This window comes from Oryctolagus cuniculus, chromosome 4 (assembly GCF_964237555.1).
Source record: "Oryctolagus cuniculus chromosome 4, mOryCun1.1, whole genome shotgun sequence".
In the NCBI taxonomy this organism is placed as follows: Eukaryota; Metazoa; Chordata; class Mammalia; order Lagomorpha; family Leporidae; genus Oryctolagus; species Oryctolagus cuniculus.
This window is the reverse complement of record NC_091435.1, coordinates 45,963,647-45,982,056: the sequence shown is the minus strand read 5'-3', so window position 1 is coordinate 45,982,056 and position 18,410 is coordinate 45,963,647. Positions and strand designations below refer to the sequence as shown.

Here is an 18,410-nt window from a genome sequence, read left to right as displayed (position 1 = left end):
TCTCACTAATGCAGAGCATGGGAGACAGTGGTGATGGCTCACATAGTTATGCTCCTGCCACTCATGGGAGACCTTAATTGTGCTCCTAACTCCTGTCTTTGACCTGACCCAGCCCCAGCCCCAGTTGTAGGGGAGTGAGTAGGTGGATAGAAGGAGCTCTCTGTCTCTCTCCCCATCCTCTTTCCTTGTCTTTCATATAAATACAAATTTTTAAAAAGGTCTCATTCAGTTATTTTCATTACTCCTGTACTTCTACTTTGGTTAATACTTTAATAGTGGTTACTATTTTTTTCTAGATTAAAAGCATTTTAATATTTGGGGCTGGCATTGTGGCACAGCTGGTTAAGTCATCACCTATGATATCAATCCCTTATGAGCTCCCATTCGAGGCCTGGCTCCTCCACTTCCAGTCTAGCACCCTGCTGGACTGCCTGGGACAGCAGTGGAAGATGGTGCAAGTTCTTGGACCCCTGCCACCCACATGGAAGACACAGATAGAGTTCCTGTCTCCTGGCTTTGGTCTAGCTCAGCCCTGAATGTTGTGGCCATTTGGGGAGAGCCAGCAGACGGAAGATATTTCTGTCTGTTTCTCTGTCTCTCTCTGTGTAACTCTGCCTTTAAAATAAACAAAATAAATCTTTAAAAAAGCAGATACTAATAATGGTCATGCTTTAAAAAATTATAAAAAATCATTGAGTATGATGGATATTTTTGAAATAACATGGTTAGATGATGATGTTTCATGTGTGTCTTACTGGTGACTTGGCATAGAACAAATCTGAACTGGTATCTAAAAAGAATTACAAAATATTGAGAGAAAGCAAACGTTGAACCTCCTGATTTGTTTCCTAAGTTTTGAGTATTAATTGATAAACATTTATTAAGCAATAAAGAATGTATTTTTTTCCAAATATGATAAATATGCATAAAAGGTACACACAGTTCATGCCATCAAAGAGTATATTGTTTATCAGCAGTTGAGAAAAAGAGACTTACTTATTTAGGAAGCATTTCTTTATTTGTAATATTGTAGTTATCACTCTGTAAATAAAAAATGAATATATGCCACAAATCATTTTCTCAAAGAGCTCATTGTTATGTATGTAAATCATTGCAATATGATGAGACAAATGTTTTCTGGTTGCCAGACATCTAAAGTTTTCCATTCTTGTAATAGTGTAGATATTACCAGCTATACTTGTTGTTAAACAAGTGAAATGCTTTGATAAAATTTAATAAAAAATATTTAAAACTCTAACAAGCAGTAAATCTAATAACATATATTCTGAAATAAACCTATTAGCTCAAACCAATCAAGATTACTATTGAAAAAATTGCAGTTGGTGTTGTGGTACAGAGGGTTAAGTTGCTGCCTGCAATACCAGCATCCAATGTGGGTGCTGGTTCGAGTTCTGACTGCTCCACTTCTGAACCAGTTTCCTTCTACTGCAATGGGAAAAACAATGGAAGATAGTCTAGGAGCTTGGGGCCCTGCCACCCATGTGGTAGACTTGGATGGAGTTCCTGGCTTTGGACTGGCACAGCCCCAATTGTTGTGGCCATTTGGGGAGGAACTAGCAGATGGAAAATTCTCTCTCTCTCTCTCTAACTTTGCCTTCCAAATAAACAAATCAATCTCTCTCTCTCTTTTAATTTTCCTAGTTCTGTGAATTGGTAATAGAAATATTGAGTATGGCAAAAATCAACAGAATTTCATGGGCTAGATTTTGGATAAAATTGCAGATGAGATAGCAGCAGGATCATGAGTACTTGTCTTCTGCGTCTCTACAGTTTCACAGCACACCAAAGTGGGCACTGATAGGACCACTTCCTGGGTCCAGGTCCCAAGTAAATCTGACTTCTAGGTTCATACTTGCCCCTGGTACACAGCAGCATGCCTGAAATTATTGAATATGGTTCCCCTACTCCCTTGACACCTTTAAAAATAGCCCTTTTATAGATAGCATCTAAATTATACCAGAAGAAAGAGAGTAAGTGAAGGAAATAAGTTCCCAACAAGTAAATAGGTGAGCATGTGGATGGTGGGAAAGAGCAGACTAGCAGGAACCAGGGAGCTTTCATTGTTGTAGACTGTTTTGTCTTTAAATAGGAAACAGTGCCATCTGCTGGTAGGGAGGAGGTAGAGATCATGAAGAGTAAGATGATCAGATGGCACAGGTGCTATAAGGTATACTATATGGTCAAGGGCTGATGAAAGAATCTGTGTATTGTTAAAAAAAATCTATGTACTGTGTAGAGCTGTGCAAGCATCAATTTTTCTGCAGTACGGTTTTTCTTTGGAAATGTTCAACAGCCATGTAAGAGAGGCTAAGGGATATTTTGCTGTGGTGGGAGGAAGCATTTGAAGCTATTAGCCAAAAACTAGTGAAATGGTAAATAAAGACACTAAATGGGAAGTATATTTAGACTACACGGGGAGGAGAGATGGTATCTTGAAGGAAGGCATGATTTCCATTAGATAAGAGGAAGGGAGAATGTCAAGGTGGTCCTTTCATCTACCGTTATCCTTTTTAGTTGATTACTAACATTCTCCACTTGTGCATGATTTTCTGTTGCTTAGCCCACAGCTTCTCACAGTGGCCCTCTTGATTAAATTCTTTTTTAAAGATCTTATTGAATCATTTGAAAGTAAGAGTTACAGAGAGAGGAGAGACACAGCGAGAGAGGGAGAGACAGAGAGATAGAGATATTCCATCAGTTGGTTCACTCTCCAAATGGCAGCAATGGCCAGGGCTGGGTCAGGCCAAAGCCAGGAGCCAGGAGCTTCATCTGGGTGTCCCACATAGGTGGCAGAGGCCCAAACAATGGGGACATCTTTGCTACTTTTCCTAGGCCATCAGCAGGGAGCTGGATGAGAAGTAGAGCATGTGGGACACAAATGAGCTCCCACATGTTATGCCAGCATCACCAGCAGAGGCTGCTACGCCACAACACCAGCCCATGATGTAAATTTTTGCAGAACTTTGACCCAAGTATGTGAGCCCCTGCCACACCCAGGATGAAGACCTGGATGAAGCTCCTGGCTCCTGGTTTCAGCCTGGCCCCATCCTGCCCTGCCCATTGCAGCCATTTGGGGAGTGAACCAGCACATGGAACATCTCTATCTCTCTCTCTCTCCCTCTAAATCTGCTTTCAAATACAAAAAAAAAAAATCAATCTTAAAACAAACAAACAAAAAGGCTCTTCTTCCTGTAAGCGGCCTTAGGTGACCTGCGAAAATGGTTCGCTACTCACTGGACCCAGAAAACCCCACAAAATCATGCAAATCAAGAGGCTCGAATCTTCGCGTTCACTTTAAGAACACTCGAGAAACTGCCCAGGCCATCAAGGGTATGCATATCCGAAAAGCCACCAAATACCTGAAAGATGTCACGTTAAAGAAGCAGTGTGTGCCATTCCGTCGGTACAATGGTGGAGTTAGTAGATGTGCCCAGGCCAAGCAGTGGGGTTGGACCCAGGGTCGTTGGCCCAAAAAAAGTGCCGAGTTTCTGCTGCACATGCTTAAAAATGCAGAGAGTAATGCTGAGCTGAAGGGTTTGGATGTAGATTCTCTGGTCATTGAGCACATCCAGGTGAACAAGGCCCCCAAGATGCGCCGCTGGACCTACAGAGCCCACGGCCGGATCAACCCGTACATGAGCTCCCCGTGCCACACTGAGATGATCCTCACTGAGAAGGAACAGATAGTTCCTAAGCCAGAAGAGGAGGTGGCACAAAAGAAAAAGATATCCCAGAAGAAACTAAAGAAGCAAAAACTTATGGCTCGGGAATAAACTCAGTATAAAATAAATACGAATTAAAAGAAAAAAAGAAAAAAAAAAAAACAAAAAAATGAAAAACCCCAAAAAACCCCTTGCAGACAGGCTCTGTCCAGCCCTTCCTGAGCGGCCCTCACTCAGTGAGACATGTTAGTACATCTGGCATTTCAGGTTTTTAGCATATCGTAATTCCTGGCCCAGAAGCATAAGCATCATCTAGGAACTTTTACAAATGCAAATTCCTGTCTCTTCTCTGACTCTGATTCAGAAACCTGGGGAGTGAAGCTCTCCAATCCATATTTGAAAAATACTCCTCCCTACCCCCACCAGAGATTCTAATGCATGCTTAAGTAGAACCATTGGTGTAACAGTTTCATGCTATTGTTAATGAACTTCATTATCACCTTCAGGTCTTTGCCCAAATTCCCACCACTCTGATTCGTGTTGCAACCTCCACTTACCTCTAATCCTCTTTTTGCTGCCCTTTCTCTTATCTTCCTAACCAAGCTTCACTTTTCTCTTTTCCTTAACATTTACAATGCCTTGTATTACATCCTTATTTATTATGAATGTTTTTGTCTATCTCTACCCATCAGGATACAAGTGACTTGAATCAAGGCATCTTTGTTTTGTTTGTTGATGTATTCTACATTCCCAGAACAATGCTTGCTATACAGTGGGAGCTCAATAAATATTTGTTAAGTGAATATTTCTGTATTCTTTGGATAAACAGCTATTCCCAAAGAGGCCTCCTTTCTGGACAGCAGTTGTCTCTCAACCTTTGGCCTTGCAGGTGTGTGGCTTCCACCAGTTCCTGTTTTTCAGACTCCATGGTTTAGAGTCAAAATCTAACATGGTACACTAAGTGTTACCTAAGAATGAAGTGTAAGGGCACAGAAACACTCCAGGATGGCAGTGGGGGTTTGGTGGGTCAGAGAGGCAGGATTGTGTAATGCAGAGGCTGTTCCCTGATTTCTGCAGAGAGCTGGATGAATGGTGAAAAGAGCAAGAAGTAGAGGGAAGAAGGTGTTGGGGAGTGGAGAATGGTGACCTCTTCTCTCATGTCTGGTGTCTTAACACTGTGATAGCGTGGATGCCCAAATGGCTGTCTACTTGGGCTTCTCTTTCAAGTTATGTCCTGTTCATTTTATATATACATATGCATCCATATCTAAAGTATTACAGACTTTCTTAAAACAAAATCTACTTACATACTGTGATGGATTCTACTCTAATAAAATATCTGTAACCAGCATTTGGGGTGCAAGTTCATGTAGTTTCTATTTATTTCTTAGACATGTGTTCCCAGAACACTTGATTATTGAAGTATTGATGGTCTGGCTAAAAAGGGGTTTAATAAAGCAGAAGTACTATAAGCAAAAGAATTAAGTAAATGTCATTTAACTTATTTCTATTTACACTTTATTAATAATATGGTAGAATTAGGTTATTATTTTCATTGTGCTGTATTATGAATCTTCAAAGTCAATAATAAATCATATAAATAATTTTGGAAGCAAATGCCATTTGTAGATTCAGTAAGCAGAATAATTATATAAAAGTATATGAGTTAATGTACTTCAGACATTTTCTAAGCCCTATTAAAGCAGAGTTCACCTTTATCTTATGAGTTTTAAAGGATATGTAAGATAATCTAATTAACGAACAAGTATTCTTTGATCACTAATTTTATCATTTGAATTCAATCAACTTAAAAAGGAATTTATCATTTCCTGTCAGATGTCAATTGTTTTTAAAAGATGATGATAAATTACAATGTAAAAGGTACCCATGTGACACCACTTTTTTTTTTTTTTTTTTTTTTTACCAAAAATAAAGCTTAACAGGCAATAGAAGCTGGCGCCGCAGCTCACTTGGCTAATCCTCCACCTGCAGCGCCAGCACCCTGGGTTCTAGTCCCAGCTGGGGTGCCGGATTCTGTCCCGGTTGCTCCTCTGCTGTGGCCCAGGAAGGCAGTGGAGGATGGCTCAAGTGCTTGGCCCCTGCACTGGCATGGGAGGCCAGGAGGAAGCATCTGGCTCCTGGCTTCGGATCTGCACAGCAACAATTTGGGGGGTGAACCAATGGAAGGAAGACCTTTCTCTCTGTCTCTCTCTCTCACTAACTCTGCCTGTCAAAAAAAACCCAAAAAAACAAAAAAAAAACAGGCAATAGAAACAAAGCATATTTAAGAGTATGACGCATATATAAAGAGTACATGAAGCATATATATAAATACATATATTTATGTATATAAATATATATATAAATGAAGTATATGTAAGAGTACATGAGTTAATGTACTTTAGACATTTTCTAAGCCCTATCAAAGTAGAGTTCACCTTTATCTTATGAGTTTCAAAGGATATGTAAGATAATCTAATCAACCAATAAGTATTTACTTTATTCTCTTTTAATTTTTTTATTTCTTTTCAACTTTTATTTAATAAATATAAATTTCTAAGGTACAACTTTTGAATTATAGCAGCTTTTACCCCCATAACCTCCCTCCCACCCATTCTTCATCAGGATTCATTTTTCAATTATCTTTATATACAGAAGATCAACTTAGTATATACTATGTAAAGATTTCAACAGACTGTACCCACAAAGACACACAAAGTATAGAGTACTGTTTGAGTAGTAGTTTTACCATTAATTCTCATAGTACAACACATTAAGGGCTTCCTACATGTGGAGCAGGTGCACAGTGGGTTCTGTTGTTGATTTAACAATTGATACTCTTAGTTATGACGTCAGTAATCACCTGAGGCTCATGTCATGAGATGCCAAGACAATGGAAGTCTCTTGAGTTCACCAACTCCGATCTTATTTAGACAAGGCCATAGTCAAAGTGGAAGTTCTCTCCTCCCTTCAGAGGAAGGCACTGTCTTCTTTGATGGCCCATTCTTTCAGCTGGGATCTCACTCACAGAGATCTTTCATTTAGGCCATTTTTTTTTTTTTTTTTTTGCCACAATGTCTTGGCTTTACATGCCTGTGAAACTCTCCTGGGCTTTTAGACAGATCTGAATGCCTTAAGGGCTGATTGTGAGGACAGAATGCTGTTTAAGACATCTGACATTCTATGAGTCTGCTGTGTATCCTGCTTCCCATGTTGGATCGTTCTCTTTTTTAATTCTATCAATTATTTGCAAACACTGGTCTTACTTATGTAATCCCTTTGACACTTAATCCTATCATTATGATCAATTATGAACTGAAACTGATCACTTTAACAAGTAAGATGGCATTGGTACATGCCATCTTGATGGGATTGAAATGTAATCCCCTGGTACGTTTCTAGCTCTACCATTAGGGGTAAGTCCGAGTGAGCATGTGCCGAACTGTACATCTCCTCTTGCTCTTATTCTCACTCTTATATTTAATAGGGATCACTTTTAGGGATCACTTTTCAGTTAAATTTAAATGACTAAGAATAACTGTATGTTAATTAAAGTGTTCAACCAATGGTATTAAGTAGAACAAAAAAACATTAAAAGGAATAAAATAGTAAGTTGTTCCTCGACAGTCAGGACAAAGGCTGATCAAGTTATTATTTCTCATAGTGTCCATTCACTTCAACAGGTTTCCTTTTAAGTGCTCAGTTAGTTGTCACTGATCAGGGAGAACAAGTGATATTTGTCTCTTTGGGACTGGCTTATTTCACTCAGCATGTTTTCCAGATTCCTCCATTTTGTTGCAAATGACCGGATTTCGTTTTTTTTTTACTGCTGTATAGTATTTTATAGAGTACATAGGCCATAATTTCTTTATCCAGTCTTCTGTTGATGGGCATTTAGGTTGATTCCATGTCTTAGCTATTGTGAATTGAGCTGCAATAAACATTGAGGAGCAGACAGCTCTTTTATTTGCCAATTTAATTTCCTTTGGGTAAATTCCGAGGAGTGGGATGGCTGGGTTGTATGGCAGGAAGTATTTACTTTATTCTTAGGTTACTAATTTTTTATAATTTGAATTCAATCAACTTAAAATGTAATTTATCATTTCCTGTCAGATGTCAATTGTTGTTAAAAGATGACAATAAATTACAATGTAAAAGGTACCCATGTGACACCATTTTTTTTAACCAAAAATAAAGCTCAACAGGCAATAGAAATGAAACATATTTAGCAATAAAATTTTCCTTTTGGATGGTAAAACTCAAAGAAGTGGGAAAAAGATTGACTCAAAGTTAATTATACAAGAGTTTTGGTACTTATCTAATGTGGCCTGAATATGTGCTCCCATATTAATATATTGAAACCTTACTCCCAACGTGATGGTATTAGAGGTGGAGCCTTTGGGAGGTGATTAGGTCATGGCTGTAGAGACCTCAGAGCTGGGATTAGTGTCCTTACAACAGAGGCCAAAGGATAGGCATATGCCACTTGGGAAATCCACAGCCCATATCATAGTTCCTGGGTTCATTCTTAGCTCACTCCTGATTCCAATTTCCTGCTAATGGACACTGTGAGATCATGGCCCAAGTACTTGGGTCCCTGTTACTCACGTGGGAGACCCAGTCGAAGTCTAGGCTCCAGGTTTTGATGTGACCCAACTGGGGCTATTATGAGCATTTGGAAAGTAAACCAGCAAATGGGAGATCTCTTTCTGTTTCTCTCTCTCTCTTTCTGTTTTTAAAATACATATTGATTTTTTTTTTAAACTAAAAGGTCTAATAAAGACCTCTTGCCCCTCTACCATGAGAAGATAGAGTAAGAAGGTGGCAATTGGCCGGTGCCGCGGCTCACTAGGCTAATCCTCCACCTAGCGGCGCCGGCACACCGGGTTCTAGTCCCGGTCGGGGTGCCGGATTCTGTCCCGGTTGCCCCTCTTCCAGGCCAGCTCTCTGCTGTGGCCCGGGAGTGCAGTGGAGGATGGCCCAAGTACTTGGGCCCTGCACCCCATGGGAGACCAGGAGAAGCACCTGGCTCCTGGCTCCTGCCATCGGATCAGCGCGGTGCGCCGGCTGCAGCGGCGGCCATTGGAGGGTGAACCAACGGCAAAGGAAGACCTTTCTCTCTGTCTCTCTCTCTCACTGTCCACTCTGCCTGTCAAAAATTAAAATAAATAAATAAAAAAAAAGAAGGTGGCAATCAATGAGGAAGTGGGTCCTCAGCAGATACTGAATTTGCTGGTGACTTGATCTTAGACTTCTTAGCCTCCAGAACAGTGAGAAATAATTTTATCTTGTTAGAAGCCAGCCAGTATGTGCTATGTGAACAGACCAAGGTACTCTCTTTCTTGGAGGAGGAGTACATAATATGAAGCCCAAAAGGACACTTTCCTAGAGAATTCAATAAATCATCTGAGATTCAAGGGAGCTAAGGGAAGAGAGTGAAACAGCAGTTTCAGCTGAAGAAGCCTCAAGCTGGGCAGAGATAGCCTCAATAACCTTTTGACGTTGATTTGAAGGACAATATATGGTCAAATGGATACTCTGCTTAACATCTCCTGGCTAAATTTTGCATTGTACAAGCCACCTAAGATTAATGTTTTGAGAATATAACTGTTGACACTTGTATTAATTCTGTACCTGTTTGGGATCCTCAAAAGGCCTTGCAAAAGTTATTATTCTTTTTTTTTTACTTTTATTTAATGAATATAAATTTCCAAAGTACGGCTTATGGACCACAATGGCTTCCCCCCCACAACGTCCCTCAAAAGTTATTATTCTTAGGATGTATTGCCAGTTATTCTCCTAAAGATATCATTCCTATCTAGTGTCCTTGAATATGTCTACTGACTTTATTTTCAATGAGGCAACATATTATCAAAATGCTTTGTGCCAGCATGAAAGAGCCAAAGACAAATGACACATTCTTTCTAAAGTCTTGCCTTGGTTTTATATGATACCATTCAATCTTACAATATCTATTCTCTCTCTCTCTTGCTCTCTCTAAAGATTTATTCATTTATTTATTTCAAAGGTAGAATAACAGAGATAGATATAGGAGGGAGATACAGAGAAGAGAGAAAGAGATATCTCCCACCCACTGATTTCCTCCCCAAATGCTGGGACTAAGCCAAGCTGAAGCTGGGAGACAGGAACTCCATCACTGTCTCCCACGTTGGGGGCAGGCACTCAGGTTCTTCAGCCATCCTCTGATTGATTTCCAGACACATTAAGCAGAAAGCTGGAATCAGGAATAGAGGTGGGACTTAAACTCATGGACTCTTATATGGGATGCAGGTGTCTAAAGTAATAGTTTAAGCTGTGCACCACAATGTCCATCTCCATTCTTATTTTTTCATAATTTATCTCCTTTGGGTTGAATTTTATTTCTGTAACATGTATAAAAAGTAAGTGAATAGTGCAAAAAAATGATAGGAATTGTCTATCAAGTACTTTGGAACATCTTATTAAAGAATACATTATGTAGGATATTATTTACATAAAAATACATGTCCTTACCCACACTTTCTGCAAATTTATGTTATTAACTGAATTAATTTGGGTTTATGGAGGCATGAATGCTTATAAGACCTGAAATCCAATCAAGCAAGTTTAAGAAAATGAGGTCATCAGCAAGTGCTTTTTGTATCACACAAGGTCAGGAAATGAAGTATAATGCAGTCACTCAGGGAACTGGAAAGGGAACTGGAGGAGGGGATCATCCTAGTGATCCCTCTCACCTACATTTTTCTTTGCTGTCTTCTCCCTTTAACTCTTTCTGCTCATATGTCAAAATATATAAACTCCTGGCCCTGATGTTGTATATTATTTCTGTTCAACTGCCTGGCTTCATTTAACAGCTAGCTAAGTGTCTCAGTGCTGCTGGGGGAGAGGAGGCAGCAAAAGGAATTTCAGAGAATAGGTGATTACTCCAAACTATGTCAATAGAATCTTAATGTCCAATGGCATTATTGAATAAATACATTATTGACTACTCCATAATGATAATATCTTTTGTATGTTTATGCTAAGGATATGTTAATGACATCAGAGTCTTCAGAATGACTTACTTTGCATACCCAGTTGAAGAGGAGAGGATACAGAATAAGGATAAGGGCTTTATTGCATTTGTACATCCTGATGTTTGTGGACAGTTTTCTAGCATTTTGATGCATAGTTGCTGTTAGTAGATCCCTGAGAGAGTTTGAATACGTTGGCATTTTTCTAAGGCAGGAAGAAAACCAGATCAGAGGAGTGCCCCAGAGCCATGATATTTTGGACAGCTGGTGCCACTATTGAACCATTCTCTTTGAATGTGGTTAAGTCTTCCTCTCAATGTCCCTTTGTGTTCATAGGACTATACCAAACAGTTTCATAGAAAATTACTCTAATTAAACTGCTCATTAGAGTGTTAGTCTTTTTTGACTGCCTTCTTTCCCTGCATTTTGCTTCTCTGACAAGAAAAGAGTTCATATAAATCTTTGGGTAGAAGAAGGAAGTAAAGAACTGTGATAATTGCATCCTACTGTATAACCAGTTTTAGGGGAAAAGAAGTCCAAAGGGTTTGTGTGGGTGTTGGGGAAGAGGGAGAAACTGATTTGGGTTCATGGGTCCTGCTACAATAAAGAAAAGGAAAGCACAAGGAAACTGACCTGGACTGGAGAAAGTTCCTGAAGCAAAACAGAATAAAAATACCTTTTTCATTTGCTAATATTGATCTCAGAATATTTAATAAGCACCTACCCAGTATGAAGCCTGATTCTCTGGGGCTATGAAAAATAACAGTCAAGAATAGACCTTGCTTCCACAGGGTTTACAACTCAGTTTGAAAGAACATGAATTTAGAGAAAGTTCAGAGCTCTGAGCCTGAGATACAAGTATAGTTGTTTTCTCGGATCCTTTCCACTTCAGAGAAGTGGAGGAGTCACGAAACCAGAACTCTTTGGTTCTGAGCTACAAAATCAGGGATCTCCTAAACAGGATCTGATGTTGTAGGGAATTCTTTAGGGAACAATCAGAGGTTTCAGTTTTCCAAGAGAGGGGATAATTGGAGTCACCCTGGACCCTGGAGTACTACACACAGCAAATGGCTCAGTGTTTTCTTCGTTGTGGACTCCATGTTAGGGACAAACAAGACTTTTTTTTTTTTTTTTTTTTTTTTTTGACAGGCAGAGTTAAACAGTGAGAGACAGAGAGAAAGGTCTTCCTTCCGTTGGTTCACCCCCCAAATGGCTGGCCAGGAGCCAGGTGCTTCCTCCTGGTCTCCCACGCGGGTGCAGGAACCCAAGCACTTGGGCCATCCTCCGCTGCCTTCCCGGGCCACAGCAGAGAGCTAGACTGGAAGAGGAGAACCAGGACAGACTCCGGCACCCCAACTGGGACTAGAACCAGGGGTGCCAGTGCCACAGGCAGAGGATTAGCCTAGTGAGCCGTGGCGCCGGCCAGGGACAAACAAGACTTAATGAAACCCACTTTAAGTTTCTTAAATGTTTCACATGTAGGCAATTAGTTATATCAATACAATTCAGAATCTCCTTCTGCCTAATATCCTAATAAAATAAGAAGCTTTTCTAGAGATAGTTTGGCAAGAACTGTTTTATTTTCCATAATGCGATACTCCCTGAAATATTATAACTGTTTCTGATTATTTTTCAAAGACCATCTTTATTGAGCAACCACTGTAATTTTTATAAACATGTTACAAATATTTGAAGCAAATGAAAATGTTTTCAGGGTAAATTTGGCTTTTTATTAAATAATCAACTATGAAAAACAAATCAGGAAAATTGGGATGCTTTAATGAATAAGAAGACCAATGATGCACATTTGCTAGATGTATTTGGTGAGAAAGGTTCAATATGCCATTAACCCTTGCCTAAGACTATTAATTCTTCATTTACTAAAAGATTTAGTGAAATATTATCACAATATAAAATCAGTTATTGTAATTTTGAACAAATTACTGAGGTAGTTTGAATTATGTCTATTTATTTGCTTTATTAGTAATTTTTTCAAAAAAGTAAAGAAAAAAACAAGTTCCATATTATTAAAGTATTGTTTATTGTACATTAGGGTCATTAGCTTACATTGTAGAACACAAAAGTAAATATTTGTGTGCACGTGTGTTCATGTGCACATGTGTGTATTTGTTTGCATTTGTTTAAGAGTTATTTGAAACAATTTATTTTTGGCTACTTAGATAATGATCTTTCCAAGCAAGGACAAATCATATTGTCAGTGTATTTATTCTTTTTGCTTTTTTCTCTATTAGTTAGATACTTCAGAAGTTTTGCATATATAAATCAAGGAGTACAAATATTGAAATAAAGTACTAATTAATGCAATGAAATAAACCGCCAATCAATAAAAGAATTTCTGATTATTTCACATATTTCTAATGAAAGTAAAAGGGTAAAATCTGTTATATTGAGTGAATTCATAACATAGATATACATTTAGTTTATTTTTTTATTTTTAGGACAGTTTTCTTCACAGTGTAACATTCAGATGTTGACTTAAGTATAATAAAATTCATGGTTTCTCTTTGTACATGAATTTCTTTTGTGCCATATTTTTAGTTTTATGTTAAAAGAATTTTACATTTATTGACATAAAAGTTGTTTATATGTTTGGGATTTAAAAAATAAATCATAGTTTAAAAACAGCCTTTGTAGCTATTTATCAACTATCCATTTCCCTAAGCAGTTTAGGTAAAATTTAATCAGGATTTGCGTATTAGTTTCCCTCTTGAATATTATTGTCCTAAGTAGTTGCTAAGTTAGTTATTCTGAATTCCCAGGCAGGTCCTAATGTTTATCATCTGTTTGAAAAATAACCAAGTTGTCTCTCTTTCTTTCCCTTTCTCTTTTTTATTTTGTTGTTGTGGCATGTCAATATTTGAATCTTGAAACATTATCTATTTTCATTGCTTATATTCAATGTATGTTATTTTTGAGGCAACTTAAATATTTAGCATTTTGAGGTTGTCAGATTTAGCAAATAAAAAAATAGAGAATGCCCAGTTACACCTGAATTTCAGATAAGCAATGAATAATTTTTCTATTATGTCCACAATACTGAATGGAGCATGCTTATATTTATAAAAATATTCCTTGTGTACCTGAAATTCACTTAACTTTGTGTCTTGTATTTTATCTGGTAACTCTAATATATTTTACCAAACTTAGTGAAATTTGTGGAGCCCTTACTTTTTACATTCTATATTCTCTTTTGCAGTATTTCCTTTATTTCTTATTTTTTAGATTACAAAATGATCAGTCAGTGAATTCAATTACATAATTTTTGCCACACAGAAAAATTGTGTTGCAATTATGAGATATTAGATTCTATTTTTACACATATTGCATTTTTATATAAGAAAAAATCATAACAGAAACAGCCACAATCCTGAAGACTCTTTCAACTCTAATTTAGCATGTCATTTCAAGATTTGCTTTGAAATCTTCCCCAGCTTTTGGGATCCACTGCTTGAGCAGAGTAGGCTGGGAATGGTGTCTTCCAGTGATGATGAGGAGGAAGCTAAAATTCCTTTTCTTGCTTTTAACTAGCCATCAATAATATCATTCATTCTTTTGGACTTGGACCACTAAAACTGTTAGTGGTTGCATGTAGGGAGAGAATGGTCAGCTAAAACTGGAAAATTCTGGGTTAAAGATGCATCTGGGCTGCAGAAATTCCCGGAGGCTTCAGTATCTTACTTATCACCTGGCTTCTCTGAGCAGATCACAACATACTATCTCTTCCTAGTTTATTTCACTACTGAACCATTGTGGGGGTAGGGAGGGGGCAGTGATAGGGTTATACCCGGTACATTTGTGGAACACTAGACATCTAAGAAGCAGTCTGGGAATTCTGAAGTTCCAGCTGTATTCCATTTAATTTCCAGACTTCAGGTGTCTTGAGAGGCTTGAGTAGCATGATAGCCATTAGAATCCAGTTTACCACAATATCAGTGATGCTGCATCAACAGAAAATATTTCAAATGCCCAAGCTGATGATGGAAGCACTAATTTAAGTTATAAAATCTAGGTCCAAGTAATAGAGAATAGGAACATTATTGAGATGGGAGGAGAAAGTTGGAAGTCACCTTCATTGAGGCCCTATATGATATTAGTAGCCATGGTGTATACAACATATTTATATGACTTTGATAATATCTTCACAACAAAAATATTATACCCTTTTATAGATGAGGAGACTAATGAAGCTTAGAGAGGTCCAGTGATTGGTTTATTGTCATGTATCAACTTAAATTGGCACACCTAGGATGCAATGTATGTTCCAGGGGCTTTAAATCCATATTCTTTCCCTACTCACAGGAATCCATTTGAAGTCAGTTTCCTTTGGCTCTTTGCTAGCCTTAGAACTTCTGAACTCACTTCTCTGAGCATTACCCCTCTAAAGAACCAGTGATTCTTCTCTTTGTTAACCACTCGGACAGCTACTATTTTTTGATATAATGATGACTTCTCTTTGTTATTGATCTGGGATATTTTCCAAATTTCTAATCACTAACCACCCAAAGGACTAAATGAAGTCTCAGCAGGTATTGAAATGGCAGCTGACTTGTCTTGACTGCCGAGGAACAGTTTTTTTTTTTCTTCGAGTATTTGTTGAACTCTTTACTTAACCTAGATTTAATCATATGTATATAAAGTAAATAGAAAATAGATCTCAGTAAAAAATAAGAGTGGGAGGGGCTGGCGCTGTGGCTTAGCGGGTAAAGCCACTACCTGCAGTGCCGGCAACCTATATTGGCACCGGTTCAAGTCCCGGCTGTTCCACTTCCAATCCATCTCTCTGCTATGGCCTGGGAAAGCAGTAGAAGATGGCCCAAGTGCTTGGACACTTGTACCCACGTGGTAGTTCTGGAAGAAGCTCCTGGCTCCCGGCTTTGGATCGGCGCAGCTCTGGCTGTTGCAGCCAACTGGGGAGTGAGCCAGCAGATGGAAGTTGTCCCTCTCTCTCTCTGCCTCTCTTTTTCTCTCTGTGTAACTCTGACTTTCAAATAAATCATTAAATCTTAAAAAAAAAAATAAGAGAGGGAATAATAGAGGTAGGAGAAAGTTTGTAACTGTAAAGCTATATAGTTCTGCATACATTCCTACAGACTTACTTCTAAGGGTACAGTCTAAAAATTTGTCATGGGACTCCAAAAACCATTAAACTGGGTGGTAAAAATGCCATCTTAAGTGTTAAAGTGACCATATTATGTGCTAAAGTGATCATATAGATAGGATTAAGTGTTAAAGGGATCATATAAATAAGATAAAGTATCTATTAATAGATAGAATTAATAAGGAGAGAGTGTTCCAACATAGGAAGGAGTCCACACAGCAGACTCATAGAATGACAATCGCTTTAAGTAATACTCCGAATTGAGAATCGGCTGTTAAGGTTTCCTGGTCTCACTGAAAAGCCCGTGAGAGCATTTCAGACAAAGAAAGCCAAAACACTATGGCCAAAAATATTCTACATGAAGGATTTCTGTGAGTGAGATCCTAGTGGAAAGAGGGGGCCATCAAAGAAGGATGTACTTTTCTCCAAATGGAGGCAAGAACTTCCACTTTGCTTATAGCCTTGTTTTTTTTTTTTTTTTTTTTTTTTTTTTTTTACAGGCAGAGTGGACAGTGAGAGAGAAAGACAGAGAGAAAGGTCTTCCTTTTGCCGTTGGTTCACCCTTCAATGGCCACCGCTGCCGGCCCGCTGCGGCGGGTGCACTGCGCTGATCCGAAGCCAGGAGCCAGGTGCTTCTCCTGGTCTCCCATGGGGTGCAGGGCCCAAGCACTTGGGCCATCCTCCACTGCACTCCCTGGCCACAGCAGAGAGCTGGCCTGGAAGAGGGGCAACCGGGACAGAATCCGGCGCCCTGACCGGGACTAGAACCTGGTGTGCCGGCATGCCGCAGGCGGAGGATTAGCCTATTGAGCCGTGGCACCGGCCTATAGCCTTGTCTTAATACTGACAGAGTTTGTGGATTCAAAAGGCTTCCATAGCCTAGGCAGCTCATGTCAAGAGCCTCAGGTGGTCATTGACATCATATATAAGAGTGTTAATTATTATATTAACAACAGGAGTCACTGTGCACTAACTCCCCATGCAGAACCTCTGTCTTCAATGAGTTATATTATGAGAGTTAATTGTAAAACTAGTTCTCAGTTTTTCTGTATGTGTGTGCAAATTGTTGAAATCTTTACTTAGTATCTTGTTGGCCTTCTATGTACAAAGATAATTGAAAATGAATCTTAATGGAGGACTGGGGAGATGGGGGGGGGGTGGCAGGCTGGGTAAGGTGGGAATAATAACTACATTCTTAAAGTTGTACTTATGAAATTTGTATTCCTTAAAAAATAAATTAATTAATTAAATAATTTTAAAGAAGAAAAGGCAGCTGTTCTTAACCTGCTGCCTTCATGGAGCAACCTAGGGACCTTTAGAAACATTCATACCTTCTTCTGAGCTCCAGCAATTCTGATTTAATTAATCTGGGGTGAGGCATGGGTTTTTGGATTTGAAAGTCCTATTTCTGTGACTCTAACTTGTAGTCAAGGTGAGAACCCTTGGTTTTAGGGATGAAGATGAGCAAATAAATATTTCTATAAAGAAGTAAAGGAAATGTATCAATGTTAACTTTGTTTAAACAAATTTAGAAATAGCTGCAGAATCAAAAAATTTTTTTCGGTTAGAACATGAGCAAGTTAAAACTTCCTCTCTTTTCCTATTTAAATATTTGTATTCAGTTGGGGTACTATGGTATAAAACAAGTACTTATTTCATTAGTTGGACTACTGAGTCATTCTGATATAATCTGTAAAACTCATAATCCTCACAAACACCACAATGGTCCACATCATGACCCATGTAGATTTAATTAGTGCACTAAGAAAATCACATTATCAAAACAGCACGAAACTCTCCAAAATCAATGTCTTAAATCTGTTAACAATACACTTTTTTTTTTCAGAATTTAAGGCTGCCTTTCTTTATTTTTTTAGAAAGCTTTTATTTAATGCATATAAATTTCATAGGTACAGCTTTAGGAATATAGTAGTTCTTCCCCCCACACCCATCCTCCCATCCCCACTCTCATCCCATCTCCTACTCCCTCTCCCATCGCATTCTTCATTAAGATTCATTTTTACTTATCTTTATATACAGAAGGTTAACTCTATACTAAGTAAAGATTTCAACAGTTTGCACCCACACAGACACACAAAGTATAAAGTACTGTTTGAAGACAGTTTTACCATTAATTCTCATAGTATAACTCATTAAGGACAGAGGTCCTACATGGGCAATAAGTGCACAGTGACTCCTGTTGTTGGTTTAACAATTGACACTCTTATTTATGATGTCAGTGATCAGCCGAGGCTCTTGTCATGAGCTGTCAAGGCTATGGAAGTCTTGAGTCCACAAACTCCATCAGGATTTAGACAGGGCCATAAGCAAAGTGGAAGTTCTTTCCTCCCTTTAGAGAAAAGTATATCCTTCTTTGATGGCCCCTTATTTCCACTGGGATCTCACTCACAGAGATCCTTCATGTAGATAATTTTTTTTTGCCACTGTGTCTTGGCTTTCCATGCCTGAAATGCTCTCATGAACTTCAGCCAGATCCAAATGCCTTAAGGATGGATTCTGCTGTTCAGGGTGTTTGTCATTCTAAGAGTCTGCTGTGTGGCCTGCTTCCCATGTTGGATCATTCTCTCCTTTATA

At 38.6% G+C, this 18,410-nt stretch overlaps 1 protein-coding gene across 1 annotated transcript; it reads left to right on the top strand.

Moving 5' to 3' along the window:
• The first annotated feature begins 3,183 nt into the window (after positions 1-3,183).
• LOC108178018 (large ribosomal subunit protein uL22-like) lies at positions 3,184-3,860 on the top strand. The gene has a single exon (XM_051819175.2). The coding sequence runs from the start codon at positions 3,240-3,242 to the stop codon at positions 3,792-3,794; it is 555 nt and encodes a 184-aa protein (XP_051675135.1). The 5' UTR covers positions 3,184-3,239; the 3' UTR covers positions 3,795-3,860.
• Positions 3,861-18,410: the final 14,550 nt, after the last annotated feature.